We start from the raw sequence: 23,360 nt of genomic DNA on the forward strand, positions 1-23,360 counted from the left end.
TAAATTTATATTACGTAAATGTACAATCTAAATCTATCACAAATCTGTTAAAACAGTCAGTTTAAATTCACTAATATCCCGTTTAATCTAGATATGCTACTGTTATTAATGGTAGCCTGTCATAACACGTTTGTAAGTGTTGTTCAATCAAACAGCGTTGATGTTACAGATTTGTGCTACAAATTGATTAAAACCTACATATTATACTACATATAGTTTATATTTAATCGTATTGTTACTGTGTAACGAAAACACTTTCAATCTTTGTAAAACTCCGAGCTGTGTTTTTGTAGTATTTACAGATCTTAACCAGCAGATGTCCTCAGCACGCCGAATTTCGAGACAGTGAATCATTACAAGCATTCGGCTCAACTGATTCAAAGATTCGAAAAGTCTCGCTTCTGCTACAAATGTCACCTTCATAGAAATCCACACACCATAGGCGGCTTTACACAGATCAACAAATAATTTCTCAAATAGAAGGCAAAATAAGAGGAATATACAAATAACTTTATAACAATAAAATATAGAACAATTTATATAACATATATAACAATTAGTTAGTTACTTTAGTAATAATTTAGATGCAGTTCAGACATCCAGCTAAGCACTATAAAGCCTTTTCTTTCTTTCTTTCTTTCTTTCTTTCTTTCTTTCTTTCTTTCTTTCTTTCTTTCTTTTCAAATGACTTACATTGGTATTAGTTTGTAACATGCTATAGTGAATCAAATTATTGAATTTATTTAAATTGCCTCTAATTTGTTAATAAAAAGTATACGTTTTCAGTGTTTCGAGGGATATTTAGTGACTATTTTAGCTACTCGGGCTACTACACTTGCAGGTTTTAGACCATATGGGGCACAGCATGTGTTTTAGGATATAACTCAGGTTTTTGAGCACACTTCGTAATTATTGTTCATTTATTCGTTTGCTGGAAATTAGAACTGAATTTAAAAATAGTTTTGAAACAAATTTTTGCGCTTAACAAACAAAATTAATTATTTATAGGCTAATTAATGTCTGTGCGTAAAGGTTTCCCTATCTACGTGAGCGAAAGTGTAAGTAGATCCATTATCTCTCATTCTTGCGCGGTAGATGCTCTGTTTAAAAAAAACTGTTAACTGTTTGCTTGTGAAATGCTCAGTTTTTCCACTTACACTTACTTTACGTCCTGTAAATAGCAAATGCGCTTAAGGCGCGATGCAGCTGGCTCTTAAAGGTAATGGGAGATGAGACTCTGATTGGTTTAGTTGCGAGTACTCAAGTTTCCGACGCAGTTTGTGAATGTTTGTTGGAGCGACGGATTTGGGAAATGCCAAATCAACAAACTATGTTTGTAACGATGGAAATTGCGACCTTAGTTGGCTAACGATGGTTTTGAGAAACGCACCCCTGCATCATACTGCAGTTGAGTCCCTATTACACCCACAATTAGGTTGAAATAACCTGGCATTTCTTTAGATTGCATGCTTGTAAAAATGCTTTATAAATTCTAAATCCATTTTAAAAACTGTAACATTTATTTAAGTATCACCATCCACAACACATATAATTCTAATTCCATTCTTCGTCAGTTAATATTGCAGCAGTACTACTTTCATTCATTTTTCACAGCAGTTACGCATTGCATACTCACAACAGACGTCTTTACACCACAAAACTAAGTTACTGTCTGCACATTAATATTCATTTCTATAAAAACCTCACTCAACTCTCAGCATCAGTACCACAACTACATCCAAAATAAATTAGCAAACGACGTACAATTAAGGATACCTCCTTCTCTAGCATACAGTGTTAAACTAGTTAAAAGACGCTTAAAATGGGCAGCGTTCATTTTCCTTAGGAAATCTTGCAAATAGCTGCCTTGTTAGGACTTAATCTCAAACTGTGCGTTCCCTTATTTGTTCTCATGAAATCATTGCTTATGTGTGAGTCTTTTCAATGGAGTGCATCCCTAGTGAGGTTTAGTCTGTGTGTGTTTGTGAACTGCCTGTAAGCAAGCGGAGGCCCAGCTTTTTTTTGTGTTCACACAAAGTAGCCTTTGTCCGTCAATGTCGTTGCTCTCTCAGTTTGCACAAAGGCGACCCCGCGCTCACACACACACACACACACACACACACACACACACACACACACACACACACACACACACACACACACACACGCATAAACACACAAACGCACACACTCTTCAGTCCTCCTTCACATTGTTGTTGGAATGCAGGTCATGGTTTTCAGGCTTGAAGCTCTTGGGTTTGCCGGGCAGGAGGATCATAGCCAGAATGCTGATGACATGCACATGAAAGTACATCGATCTAAAGGAACAGAGAACATACCAAAAGGTAAACGCGTGTCATACAAACACATCAAAAGAAAAGTAATAGTTGATTCATTTATAAAAACATTTTCCATTTAATATAATTGGATGGATGGACGGATTGATAGAGTGCATCCAGAAAGTATTCACAGCGCTTCAGTGTTTCCACATTTTTTTTAATGTTACAGCCTTATTCCAAAATGGATTAAAGTAGTTTATTACCTCAACATTTTTCACACAACACCCCATAAGACTTTTTGAAATTGTTGCAAATTTATAAAAATTAAAAACCTGAGAAATCACATGTACATCAGTATTCACAGCCTTTGACGTGAAGCTTTAAATTGCGCTCAGGTATATTCTGTTTCCACTGATCATTCTTGAGATGTGTCAGCAGCTTCATTGTAGTTCACCTGTGGTCAATTCAGTTGATTGGACATGAATTGAAAAGGCATACACCTGTCTATATAAGGCCCCAGGGTTGACAGTGCATGTCAAAGCACAAACCAAGCATTAAGGCAAAGGAATTGTCTGTAGACCTTCCGAGACAGGATTGTCTTGAGGCACAAGGCTGGGGAAGGTTACAGAAACATTTCTGCTGCTCTGAAAGTTCCAGTGAGCACAGCGGCCTCCATCATTCGTAAGTGGAAGATGTTTGGAACCACCAGGACTCTTCCTAGAGCTGGCCAGTCATCTAAGCTGAGTGATTGGGGGAGAAGGGCCTTAGTCAGGGAGGTGATCAATAACCCGAGGGACACTCTGTCTGAGCTCCAGCGTTCTTCTGTGGAGAAAGGAGAACCTTAGCAGGCAATCCTCCAATCAGGCCTGTATGGTAGAATGGCCAGACGGAAGCCACTCCCCGTCTGGAATTTGCCAAAAGGCATCTGAAGGACTCTCAGAGCGTAAGAAACAAAATTCTCTGCTCTGATGAGACGAAAGTTGAACTCTTTGGAGTGATTGCCAGGCGTTACGTTAGGAGAAAACCGGGCACCGCTCATCACCAGGCTAATACCATCCCTACAGTGAAGCATGGTGGTGGCAGGACAGGGAAGCATGCTGTGGGGAAGTTTTCCAGCAGCAGCAGGAACTGGAAGACTAGTCAGGATAGAGGGAAAGATGAATGCAGCAATGTACAGAGACATCCTGAATGAAAACCTGCTTCAGAGTGCTCTTGACCTCAGACTGCGACCACGGTTTATCTTCCAGTAGAACAATGACCCAAAGCACACCACCAAAATATCAATGGAGTGGCTTCACAATGACTAGGTGAATGTCCGTGAGTGGCCCAGCCAGAGCCCAAACCTAAATTATATTGAACATCTTTGGAGTGATCTGGAAATGGCTGTACATCGTCGCTTCCCATCCAACCTGATAGAGCTTGAGTGGTACTGGAATGGGCAAAAATTCCCAAAGACAGGTGTGTCAAGCTTGTGGCATCATATTCAAAAAGACATGAGGCTGTAATTGCTGCCAAAGGTGCATCAACAAAGTATTGAGCAAAGGCTGTGAACACTGATGTACATGTAATTTTTCTGTTTTCACATTGTCATTATGGGGTGGTGTGTGTAGAATTCTGAGGAAATAAATTAAATCCATTTTGGAATAAGGCTGTAACATAAAAAATGTGGAAAAAGTGAAGCGCTATGAATACTTTCCGGATGCACTATATATATATCACATTGAATACTGTAGTGCTGCAAACATTTTTTCAGAGGAAAGAGTAATTCATTCATTAATTTTCTTTTCGGCTTAGTCCCTTTTATTAATCTGGGGTTACCACAGCGGAATGAACTGCCAATTGATCCAGTATATGTTTTACGCAGCGGATGCCCTTCCAGCTGCAACCCATCTCTGGGAATCACCCACACACTAATTTACACACATACACTACGGACAATTTAGTTTATTTAATTCACCTATAGTGCATACCTTTGGACTTTGGAAATCGGAGCACCCGGAGGAAACTCACGCAAACAACGGAGAGAACATGCAAACTCCACACAGCAACGCCAACTGATTTAATCACGGATCCCGGTTAAGACCATAATACCAAAAGCATGATTTCTTTTTCAACATTAAATGCTAGACGTCTTAAACTGCTCAAATGGAAAGACAAATTTCCTCCAACTTTTAATCATTATATTAGGGACCTTATGTACCATCTTACAATGGAGAAGATTCGGTATTCCACCAAAGGTTGCAGTCAAATATTTGATCTTATTTGGCAGCCAGTGCTGACATATATAAAACAAATGGATCCAAACTTAATATTTTCAGTTTGACCATTATTTAATTGTTTATCACATTTTTTCCCTCCCTTCATTTTATTTGACTACATTTTAATTTCTATCTAAATTATTTTATTTCTTTATTTTACATTTGCTAAGCCTATTGTGACTCGTTGTGTGTGTATATATGTACAATAGATGAGTGAACATATAATGGAACTTTTATTTACTCGTATTGTATGTAGGTATATATCATGACATGATGTAAAACAGATTAAAAATAGGCATAACATATTGTTTAGAAATGGAGCAGTGGGGCGGGGGGCTCTGTTGGAGCAAAGATAATTTGTCTCTGTTTTTCAAATACATTTGTAATTGATGTTTTATTGACCAAAATATAAATAAAAATAAAAATTTGTTTTTTTTATTTGTTTTTTTGATTTGAAAAAAAAAGAGAAAAAAAAGAAACGCCAACTGACCCAGCCGAGGCTCGAACCAGCGACCTTCTTGCTGTGAGGTGACAGCACTACCTACTGCGCCATCACGTTGCCCCAGGAAGAGTAATACAAATTTTAAAATTCAGAGTGGCCCAAAATCAGGAATTTATGCAACCTCTTACTCATATATTTTGCTTCATGTTTGTTTTTATTTTTTATTTTCCTTTGTATACAAATTTGTGCTGTAAAACAATTAACTGCGATTAATCGCATCCAAGATAAAAGTTTGTATTTACATAATATATACTGTTTATATTTAAGTAAACATAAAATACAACAAAATACAAAATAAATATATTTACATTTGTAATTATATTTTTATTATATATAATTATATGTAATTTTTAATTTTTTTTGTGCTTATAAAAAGCTGATATGAAGAACGGGAGTTATGTTGATTAATAATTTGCTTTGCTTTACCAATTACACTGTTGTTTACCTTTACATGCAGGCTAAGCCAGTCTTTTTTGCATGCAGTTCTTAAAGTGGCCACAAGATGATGCTAACATCAGTGTAAATATGTGAAAATATTTGGTTAAAATCAAATCTGAAAAACTGATTTTGGATTGATTTTTAGTCAGCATCATTGCTAAATAACGAATGCAAGCCAAGCAACCAAATAGCACTGGCACCACACCAAACACCCCAGCAACCCCAAGCAAAGACTAGAAAAAAAAGCCACAAAATAGCAGCTCAAGAAGACCAGAACCAACACATAGCCTAAACGCTGATGCTAATTCAGAGAAATACTACAACAGGTAATGACTCAAAAAAAAACAATACAGCCAGGCTATCTTTTTGAAGTAGTGGTTAGATTCTGGTAGTGGTTAGTATCTGTACACTTGTTTTGTGTATGATTTCAGATTTACTGAGTGCTCAAAATAATAATAATAAAAAAAACAGTACTGAATCTCTGCACACACTTTGTTTTGGTAAAATAAAATATAATAAAATAAATCAAAAAACATTAAAAAAGTAACAGTACTGAATCTGTGCACACTATATTTTGGTCAAATAAAATGAAAAAAATACTACAAAATATAAAATAAATAAATCTTAATTTAAAAATATTTTTAAATAAAAATTAAAATCAAATAAAAAATAATATTAAGTAAAATAAAAAAAACAGTACTGAATCTGTGCATGCACTTTGAATAAAAAAAATTGAATAAATAAAAAAATACAATAAAATAAATAAATTAAATTAAAATTTAAATAAAATAAAAAATTAAAGTAAAAATAAAACAAAATGAAAAATAAATAACATTTTTTTTTCTAAAAAATAAAATAATAAATACTAAAATTAAATAAATAAACAAATAAAAACAAAATAAATAAATGAATAAAAAAATTATAATGAAAATGAAAATTTTAAAATAAAAAATAAAATAAAATTTTATAAAAAAAACAGTACTAAATCTATGCACACACTTTATTTTGGTAAATAAAAATGAAAACTAAAATAAATAAATAAATAATAATAATAATAATAAATAAATAAAAATTCTAATAATTAATTAATTAAATAAAAAAAAAAAAAAAAAAAAAAAAAAAAAAACAGTACTGAATCCGTGCACACACTTTATTTGGGTAAATTTAATACAATAGAATAATACATAAAATATTAAATTAAATTAAATTAAACAAATAATACAATTAAAATCCAATAAAAAAAAACACTTTTTTCGGTATTTCAGATTTACCCACTCAAAATAAAAGAAACTAAAAGTAATAAACAAACTGAATAAACAAACAAACAAACAAACAAACAATCAGTGAAATAAATAAACAATTTTATTTATCATTATTTATCAATTTTAACATATTTTACCTGTAATACTTCAAGGTGGGCTCCAACGCCAGCAGAAGGAAGGGCATGACAGTGTAGCAGATAGTCAGCTGAGTGGCAGCCCATGTCACAACATCATAGCAGAACTTGAGCTGCTGAGAAGACAAGAAATATTTCCGGAAGTTTCTGCGCACCTGGTTACACCAAACCAAAACAAAAGACAATAGATTAAGTGAGTGTGGTTGGCAGGTGTGGCTGAGAATGATGAGCAATAAACTAGTCATGCGTCAATCATTGATAGACATTTGTGACTCACACTGCCATGTGCGTTGTCAGAAGAGACGTACACACAAATGTGAAACACACACCAATTTTGTTCAAAAGTTTAACAAATCCTTTGAAATGCACAATATAACAATAGAAATCCAATGCAATGGATTGCTGCACAGTAGCAAAAGTTAAAATATTTTTCTTATTAGTGCTGTCAAACGATTAATCACAATTAAATACATGTTTATTTTTGCATAATATACAGTTGAAGATTTCATTATTAGCCGATTTAATTGTTAGACACTAGAATAGAACATTTTGAATAAAAAAATAAAAACAATACAATAGAACAGAGTAGAATTGAACTGATATTCAATCATTCAATCATTTTCCTTCGGCTTAATCCCTTTATTCATCAGGGCCTGCCACAGTGGAATGAACCAGCAACTATTCTGGCAAATATTTTACGCAGCGGATGCAGTAATGGGCGGGGCTTTCCCCCTCGGATGTCACATACACAGGGAGAATGTCAATCAAAGTGTTTCTGCAGACTGTTTTTATGAAGTGTTTATAAAAAGTAGAATTAATTCATTTTTACCTTTAGAGGCTGGCTATATTCACACACTGTTGCCACAGAACTGTTTTTAAACCCCTTATGAAAGTGATTTTTGCATACCAGTTCTTCTTTAAGTTTCAGACAGCCACTGAGAGGTAGCACTGAGATTACTCTTGTGTGGTTTCACAACATGTGACAGAAAATGCAGCGCAACCAGCCCAACAGCACGAGTTAGATGTGAATGGCATAACAGTGATGCAGGTAAAGCAGTAATCTGCAGTGTTTTCAGATTAGTAGATAGAGACAATCATTCTCAGTGTGTGTGTGTGTGAAAGGGAGAGAGAGAGAGACTCACGGAGCGAGCTGCTAAGGTGATGGGTATAGCAGTGATGAATGTAAAGTAGTATCCTGGGTAAACTCCATGCCAGATGGCCGACAGCACAAACGTGAGCGGTGTACGGTAAAACGGCGCTCGATCATAACACACTCTGAAACATGAGTGAAAGATAAAGGCATGTGAGAAATATATATATATATATATATATATATATATATATATATATATATACAGTTGAAGTCAGACTTATTAGACCACCTGAATTATTAGTCCCGCTGTTTATTTTTTTACTCAATTTCTGTTTAACGTAGAGAAGATAGTTTTAATAGTTTTAATAACTCATTTCTAATAACTGATTTATTTTGTCTTTGCCATGATGACAGTAAATAATATTTGACAGGATTTTTTCAAGACACTTCTATACAGCTTAAGCAGGTCGCACACCAGAAGCGCCGCGACATGGCGCGCACATAGCAGTTTAAAGTATCACACACCAGACGCGCACATTTGAATGCCGACAGCCGCCGACTTGCGGCGCCCATGTGTGTGTCCTGATAGAAACCTATGTTTAGAATTCTAAAATGCATGGCGCTGCGTGTCGCTGCGCGGCGCTTCTGGTGTGCGACCTGCTTTACAGTGATATTTAAAGGCTTAACTAGGTTAATTGGGCAGTTTAGGGTAATTAGGCAAGTTATTGTATAACGATGGTTTGTTCTGTAGACTATTGAAAAAAATATTGCTTAAGGGGGCTAATAATATTGACCTTAAAATGGCTTTAAAAAATTTAAAACTGCTTTTATTCTAGCCGAAATAAAACAAATAAGACTTTCTCCAGAAGAAAAAATATTATCAGACATGCTGTGAAAAATTTCTTGCTCTGTTAAACATTATTTGGGAAATATTTAAAAAAGAAAAAAATTTTTTTGACCTTAACCGTATATCTACAATACAATATAACCATTTACCATAATTAATCATTTTTTCAGACTTCCCATGAACAACTTTACATTACACTACATGACTCAAGCCTAAAAATTCAGAGTAGGATGAATTTAATTTGTATTTTCACTAAAGCTAAACATAACTTTTAAATAAATCAAAGGAACATCTCAAACCTTCATGTTTTGGCAAGTTTCATATGATCAGGAACGAAGGGAATAGACTAAATCTCAAACAAACATGGTTTATCTTGGCAGTGACACTAGTATAATCCCATATTCCATCACACAGCATAACCTTACTTTACATATTTAAGCTTAACCTCATACTGTACATTGACTCCAAATTGTTCTTTCTGAATATGATAATTTCAAAACTTTCCAATAACCAATAATACCAACAACTCAGTTAACTATTAAATCAATGAAATATATAAAGTAAATATTACTTTAAGGACATACCTTTTCAGCCAAAGACCCGTCTGTATATTCCAGTTGTCAATAAATGATTTAAAACTCGTCGCTGTCTGTAAGAGAGAAGTGATTTGCTTTATATTTCACAGCCCTTCTGTGACTCTGGAAATGAATACACTGTTTGCTTGGTCTTTTCAAAAGTATTGAACATACCTCAATTTCCCAGATGCGAACGTTGGAGACAAGGTCCCAGGACACTTCTCCTCTCTCATTCACACCGCTGACTCCATAACCCGCTGCATTATGTACTGCATCCGCTATACGTGGAAAAAAAAAACATTTACTAGCAAGCTCCATTTTAAATAACAATCAATTCACCCGGCAAACACAAATGCACATTACTGTATTACAATTCTACATGACTGTTCTACTAGTGCACCCAATAAACAAAATACTGAGCAGTTAAAATAGCATCATGTAGCCTTTCATTTGTGTTATCACTTGCTATCACAAGGTTTATCCTAACTGGTTAGTGTTACCCTTTTATTATTCATTATTACATTATTAGATTGTATGCAACCAGTGAAACAGCAAATATGTACAGTACTGTGCAAACTACTAAGCACTATACCAGCTTTGCTGGCCAAAGCACAATATATAATCAATCAGTCTCTTTATTAAGAACAAACAGAACATTTAGGAAATATGTACAAAACAACAACAACAGCAGCACAACATTTCCTCTTCAAGCAAAAGTATGTGTTTAATGTGGCTTCCCTTGGCATTCCATTGTTCTGATACTTTCTGAAATAATGCGCTGTGTAATATCAGGCTTCTGTTAGCCATTTCCAGAGTTCTTCTTTAAACTTGGAGTGTCTTATCTTGCTTTTCTGTCTAGGTGATCTCATATCTCTATAGTATTTAGGTCTGGACCCTGTGGAGGCCATTTCATGGCTGTCTGTTTTTCATCAGCTGTTTTCTTTCTCCAAATAGGATTTTAGTGCAATTAGTGGATCATTATAATCAGAGTTTCGTGTAATGCCTTCCACAGTGATGCGTTACTGTACTTTAATTACATTGTTGGGGAACGCAGTAATGTAATGAATTACATTTTAAATTTGTGTAGTTTGATTTAAGTTACTAAAGTCAAATGTAATTGTGCTACTTAAATTACAAATTAGAGGTGTGAACCTACACGGGTCTCACGGTTTGGTTATGATTATCATGCCATCGATTCGGTTCAAAATAATATCTCGGTGTATCGACGATGCTTTCCATATACAGTTTTATGTATGTTTTTTGGTTGGGGGGGGTTATGGGGCTGTCTGTACATACTAACTACTCTAGACAACCCACAGAACAGCCAAACACTGCAGTGCTTTTGCATACTATGGATGTCAACAGTTTCAGGTATCCAGTCTTCTTTTGTGTTCAAGAAAAAAAAAGACAAACAGGTTTGGAACAAGTGAATGATGAGAGAATTTTTGGTTGATGAGAAGTTTTGGGTGAACTTTTTAAGACTTTTGAATATGTCATGCAGCTATGATCAACCCATTGTATTGTTTTTTAGTGAATATTAAATTACTGAAAGTAGTGGTTTTTATATTTATGCAGAAAATAATAATGTTTGTAACATTTTAATCTATTCATTTTTATATATGTAAAGAAAAAGTCAAACGTAAAAGTGTATCACTGTACATCCTGTGTGTGTTAAGCTATGCGTAGATCTCTATTGCCGTCTATACGGTCACATAATGATATATCTTAATGTGGGAATTCATAAAATATTCTCACTTTAAGCCAAGCACACCATCTTAAACCTCTCTCTCCTTCTGCTTACCAAGCGTCCATGCGAAGTAGAACTTGGGTCTGGCTGCCTGGATGGATACAAAGGCATAAGCCAGTCTGCTAATGAAGGAGGCCTCCGTGATGAACTGTGGGTCCACATTGTACTTTATGGGGAATGCCCGGGTGATGATGAAGAACCAGAGCAGACAGCAAACGCACACAAGAACCTTCGTAATCACAGTCCTCTGTGGAAGAATAACAGGAATCAATGATTAATCTCAAAGGACAAAATCAACACTCTTGGGAAGAGGAATGTAGCACCTTTATGACTGTTCAAGCAGCATCTACACCAGGGGTCACCAATCTCGATCCTGGAGGGCCGGTGTCCCTACAGGGTTTAGCTCCAACTTGCCTTAACACACCTGCCTGGATGTTTCAAGTATACCTTGAAGACCTTGATTAGCTTGTTCAGGTGTGTTTGATTGGGGTTGGAGCTAAAATCTGCAGGACACCGGCCCTTCAGGAACAAGTTTGGTGACCACTAATCTAAACACTCAAAAATAAAGGTACAAAATCTGTCACTGGGGGGGGGTAGCTTTTTAAAATATTCACTTTTGTATGATACAGGTGGACATTAATACTTTTAGGGTACACTTTTGTATCTTTAAGGTGCCCTTTTGTACCTTTAAGGTACTATGGGGCCTACATTTGTACTTTTTAGGTATTAATATTAGGGCTGCACAATTAATCGAAAAAAGATCTCGATTTGACCCCCTAGATGATCTTCATCCAGAATCTCTACGATTCAGCCAATATTTCAAGTTTAGGAGAGAAGAATAACAATGGTTAAACAAGTCTTCACATAGTATTTTTATATGTTTCCCAGCAACGTGGACACCTCCAAATGGTGTTAAAAGGGTCACATACTGTATTTACAATTATAAGGTATAATTCACACAAAAATATCATTTCTGTCTTTGTGTAATTATGAAGTATTCGCGGTAGACTTCTAATCACTTTACTGTGCATTAATGACTAGGACAAATTTACAGTCGATTCAAGTCTATCATCGCAAATTTAGCCTTTTAACCAACAGTAGTCCATATGTTTGAGAGGTAACAATAATAGCCTATTCATATTCCTTTATTTTACATCTACAGAATCGTGAGAAAATCGTGATCTTTATTTTTAAGCAAAAAAAAAGTGATTCTCATTTTAGCCAGAATCATGCAGCCCTAATTATTATGTACTTTCAAGGACTTGTTAGGAACTAAAACCTTTTGAAAAGGTAGAGCCACAGTGACAGATTTAGTGTCTTTATTTCTAAGAGTGTGAGACAATCTTGAAAATTGGCTTCTTTAGAATTACATGTCACGCTCACCTAATTTTAGGAAGATCCTGTAATCGTTTAGGAAGCACAGATCAAACCCTTTTTGTAGGTGATTCTGTCATAGCTTTCCAATTGCAAAAGTTCAAAACCTAGGACTAGTTTACGAGTTTGTCAAAGTAGGTTTTTCAAACGATTTCTTTTTCAAACAGATTTAAAGAAAGGAGCAGTTGAACAGAGTGAAGAGTAAAATGTATTGTATAAAAAAATAGTTCTAATATGTGTAAAACTGCCAAAGAGATGATCTTTTACACACATTAAAAAATGCTATAGCACTGCCCTGCTGGCCAATTTTTTTCAATCTTACAGACTGCTAGGACCATGACATAACTGTGCGTTCACACCGAAAGTGGCGAAAGCATCAAAATAGCCGGAAGTCATTTATTTTTAATGTGAGTCAGTGGTGATGAGGGGTGTGGCGCGTCTTCATGTGTGTGGGCGTTGAGGGTGTTGAAATCAAGTCAACTTTATGGTAATGAGCTATGACGCTGTTCAGCGAAAACAATCGGAATGAGTCCACCGCTTGAAACGAGTCCAGAGAACACATTCCTGTGAACTTTGGTTTCGACCACAGTTGTTCACAAGGGTTTGATTATTGCGGTCGCCAGATTTCCAATTATTCCTGATGTTTTCTTACAGAGACATATACATAAAAAAAGTTACTGGTGAGTTGATGTGCATTAATGTTATATATTTTTTTGTTCATAAAAAAGCAGGAATTTCATGCTAACTATAACGACAGTAGAGTTATATAAAAAAAAAAAAAAACATTGTGATCTCGATTCGACCCTCTACACCAGTGGTTCCCAACCTTTTTCTTTGGGGCCCCCCCCATAAACATATACAAACATTGGAGCCCCCCCACCATATAAATACACACGCACGCACGCACGCACACACGCACACACATATGTACTGTGTATGTATATATATATATATATATATATATATGTGTGTGTGTGTGTGTGTGTGTGTGTGTTTGTGTAATATTAATATATAGTAATATGTATAGAAAATATTAATTAATCAGTTTTAACTTGTCTTGGCCTTCAATAAAACCAAAATTTAGGTAGGCTTTGTCATACTGTCTAATCTTTTTCTTCGCCTCTGAAGAATCACTGCATTTACGTTTGTCTGCCCTTTTTGTTTTGATTTTGCCTTTACGACACGTTGACAAGCAGATTGCGCGAGTGAGCAAAATTTAAATAATTATTTAAAGTTATTTATTTTAATTATTTTCACTATTATGTTGGAATTTTAAGCATGTGTTTAGATTATTTTTTATTTTTTGGGTTGCTCGATTTTGGGAAAAATCCTAATCCCGATTATTTTGGTCATAATTGTAATCACGATTATTCAAAACCATTGCCAGTTAAGGTCAAAATTATTAGCGCTCCTGAGATTTTTTTTTTTTTAATAAATATTTCCCAAATTATGTTTAACAGAGCAAGGAATTTTAACAGTATTTCCTATAATATTTTTTCTTCTATTTGTTTTATTTTAGCTAGAATAAAGACAGGTTTAAATATTTTGAAACCAATTTAAGGTCAATATTATTAGCCCCCTTAAGCAATATTTATTTTTGATTGTCTGCAGAATAAACTACCGTTATAATGACTTGCCTTATTACTCTAATTAAGCCTTTGAACTGCACTTTAATCTGAATGCTTGTATTTTGAAAAATATCTAGTAAAATATTATGTGCTGTCATTATAGCAAAGACAAAAAGAAATCAGTAATTAGAAATGAGATATCAAAACTATTATGTTCAGAAATAAGTTAATAAAATATTCTTTCCATGAAACAGAAATTGGGCAGGAAAAGGTTTGCTAATATTCAAGAGGGCTAATAATTCTGACTTCAACTGTATACATACAGTTATTTTCCACCCTGCAAAGGAAAGAGAAATGAATACAATATAATAAAAATATGAAACAAACTGTGCTTTAAGCATCTTCACTGTAAGAAAAACACTTTAGCTACAGCAGTCCTTCAGTCAAGAGCAGAGAGGGTTTTCTCGTTATGTTTGTTTAATAATGATAAAAACAGGCGGCAGAAGGATTATAGCGCGCTGTTTCTTTAATGGTTTCTCTTTCACGTCTTTTGATCCTCAACTCGTTTGTTTATTATACAAATGAGGGTTAATGTAAATAATCACTAAACACCGCGTTTTGACACCTATTTGACCATTAAAGCGTTCACGTTAAGATGACTTTAGATGTCTGCGCTCCTCTGCTCGTCTCAGTGTGTGAATGAGAGTGAATGCTGACCGGCTGCATGCTTCTTACTGCGTGATCGTGCTGCACACACACATAAGCTCTTTCGCGCTTTTAAGAGCAACACGTGTACAACTGTGGCGAAATATGATGCAATAATCATTTATCTCGATTAATGCTTTTTATAATCGTTTGAAACCGAAATCTAAATCGGATTTTCGATTAATTGCAAAGCCCTTTATAATAGTGGACCATTTTTATGCCTTTTTCTACCTCAATACTTATCCTCTCCCGCGCCCCCCCCTGTGAACTCTGGCGCCCCCCTTAGGGGGGCGCGGACCCCAGGTTGGGAACCACTGCTCTACACGATCCTAATCCAGCATCTCTACGATTCAGGCAATATTTTCAAGATTAGGAGAGAAGCAGTCGCACAAGTCTTCACAGGTGAGGTACAGTAAGTGATCTTGCTATAGCTTTCCAAATGCAAAAGTTCAAAGCCTAGGACTAAGTTTGCTAGTTTATCAAAGTAGATTTTTCAAACAATTTCCAATACCTAACAGATTTAATGAAAGAAGCAGTCGAACAGAGTGAAGATTATATTTTATGATATAAAAATAGTTCTAATTTCTGTAAAATTGCCAAAGAGACCATCTTTTATACACTTAAAAAGCACAACAGCACCACCATGGTGGCCAATTTCTTTCAATCTTACAGACCGCTAGGACCATGAGATAACTGTGCGTTCACACCGAAAGTGGACAATGACAATGATCTGGTGATGAGGCTCATTCTGATTAGCTTCTATAAACTTCTGCTCTGCCCCGCCCACTTCAAGCTTTTAGTGTCCTTTAGTAAACATGAATTCAAATTTCTCATTCATTCATTTTCCTTCGGCTTAGTCCCTTATTTATCAGAGGTCACCACAGCGGAATGAACCGCCAACTATTGCAGCATATGTTTTATGCAGCGGATGCCCTTCTAGAAGCAACCCAGTACTGGGAAACACGCATACAATCTCACATTCACACACACTTACATATATCATGACCTATTTAGTTTATTTAATTCCCCTATAGCCTTAATTCCAACCTTTTTAACATTCTGTAAGGGGTCTACAGATGAAAAATAGCCATTCTTGGCTAATTCTGGCACATTTTATAGTAATGTTTATTAATGTGCAGCTTTGACCCTGTAAACAAATAAACTAAACAAAACAAAAAATAAATAAAAATAGCCCATGTCTTTGGACTGCGGAGGAAAACGAAGCACTCTGAGCAAACACATGTGTACACAAGGAGAACATGCAAACTCCACACAGAAATGCCAACGGGCCTAGCCAGGAACCGAACCAGCCACCTTCTTGTGTGAGGTGACAGTGCTAACCACTGAGCCACCGTGCCACCCCAAATTCATTTTTTTTTTTTTTTTTGATATTCAGACTGCAGAAATCCTTTCTGCAAACTTTGCAAAAGTATGCTTTTCAAAAGATCCAAAACATCCAAAAATGTAACGCCCATTTTTAAGAATTTATCATCTTATAACAATTCCACCACAACAAAACATCACAAATTAATGAATATTTAATTCGGGGATCATGTATTCATGCTCATTTTTTTCAAAAGCCTTGTGACTTAATTGCTTTATCGGAATACCAAAGGAGTTTAGAAGAAGCTAACCGCTCTCATTTGAGTCAATTAAATATAAATGAGGCAAGTTATGTCAAGTTCTACAAAAAATAAGCACAATAAAATGACTTTACAAGTTTCCGGTTTCACAGAAGAAAAGTTTTAAAGGGCGAGTTACTAGTAGTGATGGCAGAATTTTATTGCCGGTGTAAATACTCTTAAGTCTTAAGTGAATACATTTATTTCTTAAAATAAATATTTTGCTTATAAATGAAAATGTGGTCATAACTTACCTTTTGTTAAGCTGTTTGAGTTTCTTTCTATAACTGAACACAAAAGAAGATATTTTGAAGAATGTTGGAAATTATTATTTCCAATGCAAGTCAATAGCTTCCGGGTTCCCAAATTCAATCATTAATTTTCCTTTAGCTTAGTCTCAATTTCATAGGTCGCCACAGCAGAATAAACTGCCAACTATTCCAGCAAATGTTTTACACTGCGGATGCCTTTCCAGTCGCAACCCAGTACTGAGAAACACCCACACACTTATAAACTAAAGCCAATTTAGCTTAGTCATTCACTATATTGCATGTCTTTGGAGGGTGGGAGAAACCAGGGCACCCATAAGAAAATCCACGTGAACTGGGAGAACATGCAAACTCAATGCAGGACTCAAACCAGCGAACTTCTTGCTGTGAGGCGACAGTGCTAACCACTGAGCCACCGGGTCACCCATGGTTTCCCAAATTCTTAAAAACATTATTTTGTGTTCAGAAGAAGAAAAAAAAAAGGTTTAGAACTACTTAAGGGTGAGGAAATGTACATTTTTTGTTGGGTGAACTACCCCTTTAAGCAATGTCTAAAATGACTTGTCTTTGTGTCTCACCACAGGCGATGGCTCAGGCACTTTATCCCAGCCGTTCTGTTGCAGGCTGCCGTCTTTCACTCTTTTCAGCCTGTGCTGGACATGCTGGCCCTTTATAAACTCTTCGTAGTCTTTATAATTACTACAGGGACCCACCAAGACACTCAGGAAATTTATATTGTAGCTTAGGTACTCCAACAGCGATGGCTTAGAGCTGTAAATAAAAGAAATAGATGGTTCAGTACAGGAACATATAGATTATCTAAACAATAGGAATGTTTCATTATTTAAAAAAAGAAGTGTTTAACTGGTATTGTGGGCTGTTATTCCCAAAACACTGCACAATGTTATTTTTAAACACTGTACAAGCTGATAGTATAAGTTTCGAACTGATTTTCCTGGTAGGATGTTGTGGTTGGTTGCTGCTGAGAAATGAGGGTTCAAAATTCTTACTGTACAGCCAGCCGCCTCTGATCATCTTTAAGTTCCTCTTGCTTTCGACCCATACCTGAAACACAGTCAGAATATAATTGTATAATATAATTATATCAGTATAATAATCAATATATTATCAGTGACATGGCAATTTTTCCTGCAATATTCTTACCATCATACACCTGGAAGGCGAGACTAGTGATTTTCTGTGTTATCATCATCAAAGGGCTGAAAATGGGAGCACACAAATAGACAAATGAAGAAGTTAGTCATAAAGAGTGATCAATTGGTGAATTTGTCATTCATTCATTTATTTTCCTTCAGCTTTGTTCCTTATTTATCAGAGGTCGCCACAGCGGAATGAACCGCCAACTATTCCAGCATACGTTTCCAGCAGCGGACGCCCTTCCAGCCACAACGCAGTACTGAGAAAACATTCATCCATGTTCACACACACTCGCATACAATTTTGTTTACCCAATTGCCCTATACAGCATGTCTTTGGACCCGGAGGAAACCCAAGCGAACACAGGGAGAACATGCAAACTGCAAAAACACCAACTGGCCTAGCCAGGACTCAAACCAGCGACCTTCTTGCTGTGAGGCGAAAGTGTTACTCACTGAGTCACCGTGCCACCCCTAAATTTCATTTTCTTGTCGGCTTAGTCCCTTTATTAATCTGGGGTCGCCACAGTGGAATGAACCGCCAACTTATCCAGCACATTTTTACACAGCGGATGCCCTTCCAGCCGCAACCCATCTCTGGGAAACATCCACACACACACTCATACACTACGGACAATTTAGCCTACCCAATTCACCTCTACCGCATGTCTTTGGACTGTGGGGGAAACCGGAGCACCCGGAGGAAACGCTAACTGAGCCGAGGATTGAACCAGCAACCTTCTTGCTGTGAGGCGACAGCACTACCTACTGCGCCTGTCATAAATTTAAATAAATATAATTTATTTCTGTCAACAAGTTGCTACAGTATGACCATGAAATAAGAAATCCTGGACAAGTTCTAATAAATGTTGGGTTGTTCCAACACAAATATAGGTAAAACATGGATAACTCATGGATAAAATGTATAACGGATAAAAAAAGGTAGATAAAATTTAACCCAGTATTTGGTTTTTGTAAATATTTCCCCCCAAATTTGAGTTGGTACATTCCAGTATTTTTAGACTGCACCTATTAAGCACTGTTTAATGTATAATCCTTATATCTGTGACAATGAGGTAGAAGGTCAGCTATATAAAACTAGTATTTACACTGTACTCTGTAGTTACAATATGCTTTCAATTGGAAGTACATCTGTTTGCATTGGATTCATTTATAAGATAGGATAAAAGTATATTTTGAGCATTCATTTGACTATTATTAATGTAAATTAACTTATAGTAAAATAAATGTATTTTAATTTGACGTGGGCGACGCAGTGGCACAGTAGGTAGTGTTGTCACCTCACAGAAAGATGGTCGCTGGATCGAGCCTAGGCTGGGTTAGTTGGCGTTTCTGTGTGGAGTTTGCATGTTCTCCCTGCGTTCGCGTGGGTTTCCTCCGAGTGCTCCGGTTTCCCCCACAGTCCAAATACATGCGATATTGGTGAACTGGGTAGGCTAAATTGTCCATAGTGAATGAGTGTGAATGAGGGTTTATGGATGTTTTCCAGAGATGGGTTGCGGCTGGAAGGGCATCTGCTGTGTAAAAACGTGCTAGATAAGTTAGTGGTTCATTCCACTGTGGCGACCCCGGATTAATAAAGGGACTAAGCCGAAAAGAAAATGAATGAATGAATGAATCTGCCTTGAAGTAATTTGAAGACCCAAGAAGACCCAATCAAATCCTTGTGGGGATTACATTTCCAAATGAAGAAAGATTCTGCTGTTAACTCTATATGAATATGCATACGAAATTAAAGTCAAACAGAGAAATTAAAGAATCCAAAGAGTTCCTAGTTCCCTGTCTAGCATAACCCATTAAGATTTAGCATTGTGGTTTGGATGTTTGGTAGCTAGTTGTTATGATGGCTTGACTAGAAATGTGTTGTAAAAAATCTTCTCTCCATTAAACAGAAATTGGAGAAAAATATACAGGGAGGCTAATAATTCTGACTTCAACTGTGCCGTCATCATGAAATTGTAATCAATTGCCTTCCCTCTGTGTGGTGCCTGCAGAGGCGGCACTTCTGTCAATTTTCAGATGAAGGTGAAATTGTATAATAAATAAAATGCTTAACAAATGCTAACATTATGGTGTTGCTACTTAGCATTAGCAGTGAGGGAAAAGACAGGATAGAAACATCTGCTTTTGACCCGAGGGGGAGAAGACATGCATGAAGAGTGGCAAAGACCTGTTCCTTGTTAACCCTAATAATAAACAGGACAGATATAAAGAGGAGAGTCTCACTGCCAGAGGAGTGACTATACAAACATCCCACTAATGACTTTGTCTGCTCTTTAGAAAAAAAAACTGGACAGACTCGGCTCCCAATATGCCACTACAATCCAGCTCTGAATGCCGTGCTACAACCCACGGTTCCCGCTCGAGGAGGATTACACAGACTTAGGCAGCACAGTTCTTCCACATCATTTCCCACACTGCTTCTGGTTATACAAAAGGCCTTCTGGGATAATTCATCAGCATAATTTTGTGCCCCTTGTTATTCCAATGCTTATTAAATTAGCTGTCATACAAAAAAAAGCCATGTATTTACATTTTAATAGCAATGCCTGTTGATTTAATCAGTGTTTTGAGCATTTGTTTAAACATAAGTTAAATAAAACATACGATGGGCTCATGTTACATGTTACAATGTGACATTCATTCCTTTTCCTTCGACTTAAGCCCCGATCAGATCCCACGAATTTGTCACGATTTTGACACGATTTTCTTGACGTAGGGTGTTGTAATCGACAAATGAGCATCGTGACACAAGATTTAATAATTTCTTCTCTTGTGATGTGACATAGTTCACGACACCATGTCTGCGACGCTTGATGACACCATCGCAGGAAGTCTAGCATGTTTAATTTTTATCTTGTTTTTCACGATGAATTCCGTCATGTGGGTGACACTGGGCATAATTTCTCAGTTATATCTGCGGGTGATGCCATTAATCAGCGGTCAGGTAATCAAAAATAGGCTGCATATTTACTTATGGGTGGGTCACGGGTGGATAAGATCAATCATTGGTTATCCAGTTAAACTCTGCTCTGCTATTTTAGGATTTCTGCCTGGATTTTGCCTACCCAAATTTAAAAGCTTCCCAAATCCACATGCAGAGGTGTAAATGCAAAAATTTGGTATCATTTTAAAGAAAACCCTTTGAATTTTTATAAACACTATTGAAAGTGTTTAAAATAACTGTATATGTTGTCTGTGTTATAATAAACACCTAAAAAAAGAGGCGCTTTTTCTATTTTTTTTTATAAACTCAAATTTGAAAGTGTACCTTTTAGGTTCTGTGTGGTTTAGCTTGCTGTAATAATTTTGGTGGTTCCTGCACATGTCTGTAATCATAGGAAAAAATAAAAATGTCTCTACCATAATCTATGCAAAGGTTATTGCATTCCAACTGATAAAAGGTGCTGTACAAGCAACAGGGACTGATCATTGTTTTCATATTTCACCATTCTTTTGTTTGATCAAACATAATTCACTGTGTTTGGACCACATAAGACATATAAAAGGATTACTTATGCACATCACCTCAAAAACAGAGGAGAAATGGCCCTGAAGCGCACAGCATAAGGTAAGAGATGACAGCTGTCTGTGCTATCTGGGGCTGCTTATTGATCATAAATGTATTGTTTTCACTTCTGCGCCATGGAAACACTGCGATTCATTCGACAACTGTTTGATATGTGAATATAATTCAGTAAAAAGAATGCTAGAACCGTATGAGGACCGGCAAGAACTTTCATTTGAGCTATAACTTGTACATGTGTCATATATGAACCATGTGAAATTATAAAAATGAACTAATGTAAAATACCTAGCTTGGGTATCCAAAATACTGTGTATTTAAGTGTAAATAACTTTTGTACAGTACAATTAAAACCAAAGTAATGCATATCAGCATAAAATATAGATTCAACACTTTCAAACGAAACCACTTAAGGGGGTCTGATGCATTGCCAGCCCTTTAAATCTTAAAGCGAAAGTCGATGACATGGACGCTTGATAAAAACAGTAAACCGTTTAGAAGCATTAAAAATGTCTAAGAAAATGTCTAAAATTGACCCAGAGACTGTTTAGATGCATGTCACTGATGAGAAGATGACGGATGTTTACTGTATGATGACCGAAATAGCCTTAAACACCCAGTAGGCACATGACGTCAACATGATCGCATAATCTGACAGGGATTTTCGTAACCGACAATAGAAATCATGTGATCTGACCGGGGCTTTAGTCTCTGACTTATCAGAGGTCACCACAGCGGAATGAACTGCCAACTATTCCAGCATGTTTTAAGCAGTAGATGCCCTTCAAGCCGCAACCCAGTACTGGGAAACACCCATACACTCACATTCACACACACAATACGATCAATTTATTTTATCCAATTCACCTATAGTGCATGCCTTTGGACTGTGAGGGAAACAGAGCACCCGGAGGAAACCCACATGAACTCAAGGAGAGCATGCAATATTCACAGAGAACTGCCAACTGGCTCAGCCAGAACTCGAACCAGACACCTTCTTGCTGTGAGACGATGTTAACCATTAAGCCACTGGCTATTACTGAACTGTTTATTAGCACTAATAAAATATGATATTATTTTACATCCCTAACCCTACCCAATACCTAAACCCAACGACTACCTACTATTAATAAGCAGCTAATTAGTAGTTTACTGAAAGAAAAGTCCTAGTTAATGGTTTGTTAATAGCGTAAATTGTACATTAAATTAAAGTGTGACCAAAAAGTATTCTCTTTGAGGTATGACAATGTAGAAAATATAGACAAAAGCATTTATTGGAGCACATTTAGGCTGTTTTAAATTGGGAAAAAATGTTGTACTTCACTGTAATGATTACTAGAGTATGATCCAAGTTAACATCATTTATTTTGTATGCTGTCTTAACCACATAGATGAAAGTCATCACATGATTTTGGGCAAGAATTCAAGGCAAACACACAGAACAAGTCCTTACCCATTATTCCCCCGCTGCAGCCCATTTCTCTCAATCTAGTGTGGGTGTCAGCAGTATAACAGAACAATAGTTATACTTTATAGACTGTTTACATATTTTACACTTACTGTTAAAGAGTTGTCACATGACATTGGTCATTTTGACACAAGACAGCATTATTCGGTAAAACAGGCAGAAAATGTTAATTATTAGCCCCCTTAAGTTATTAGCCACCCTTTTTATTTTTTTTCCCCAATTTCTGTTTAACAGAGAGAAAATACATTTCTGAACATAATAGTTTTAATAACTCATTTCGAATAACTAATTGATTTTATCTTTGCCATAATGACAGTAAATCATATTTTACTAGATGTTTTTAAGACAGCTTAAAGTGACATTTGAAGGATTAACTAGATTAATTAAGTTAACTAGGCAGGTTGGGATAATAAGAAAAGTTATTGTATAACGATGGTTTTTCTGTAGACTATCGGAAAAAATATAGCTTAAAGGGGCTATAAATTCTGACCTTAAAATGGTGTTTAAAAAATTAA

At 36.1% G+C, this 23,360-nt stretch overlaps 1 protein-coding gene across 7 annotated transcripts in view; it reads right to left on the reverse strand.

The window, feature by feature from the left end:
• Window positions 1–1,497: 1,497 nt before the first annotated feature.
• mboat1 (membrane bound O-acyltransferase domain containing 1) overlaps window positions 1,498–23,360 on the reverse strand; it is an 86,757-nt gene continuing 64,894 nt past the window's right edge. For 6 of the 7 annotated variants that reach the window (XM_073925274.1, XM_073925272.1, XM_073925273.1 and 3 more), the window contains 9 exons: window positions 17,838–17,893; window positions 17,684–17,738; window positions 17,252–17,444; window positions 11,190–11,382; window positions 9,563–9,666; window positions 9,398–9,462; window positions 8,016–8,148; window positions 6,877–7,028; window positions 1,498–2,318 (listed from right to left, as the gene is read on the reverse strand). In XM_073925274.1, the coding sequence (XP_073781375.1) occupies window positions 2,195–2,318; window positions 6,877–7,028; window positions 8,016–8,148; window positions 9,398–9,462; window positions 9,563–9,666; window positions 11,190–11,382; window positions 17,252–17,444; window positions 17,684–17,738; window positions 17,838–17,893 (1,075 nt within the window). In that variant the 3' untranslated portion in view covers window positions 1,498–2,194. 7 annotated transcript variants of the gene reach the window in all.

This window comes from Danio rerio, chromosome 16, assembly GCF_049306965.1.
Source record: "Danio rerio strain Tuebingen ecotype United States chromosome 16, GRCz12tu, whole genome shotgun sequence".
Classification (NCBI taxonomy): domain Eukaryota; kingdom Metazoa; phylum Chordata; class Actinopteri; order Cypriniformes; family Danionidae; genus Danio; species Danio rerio.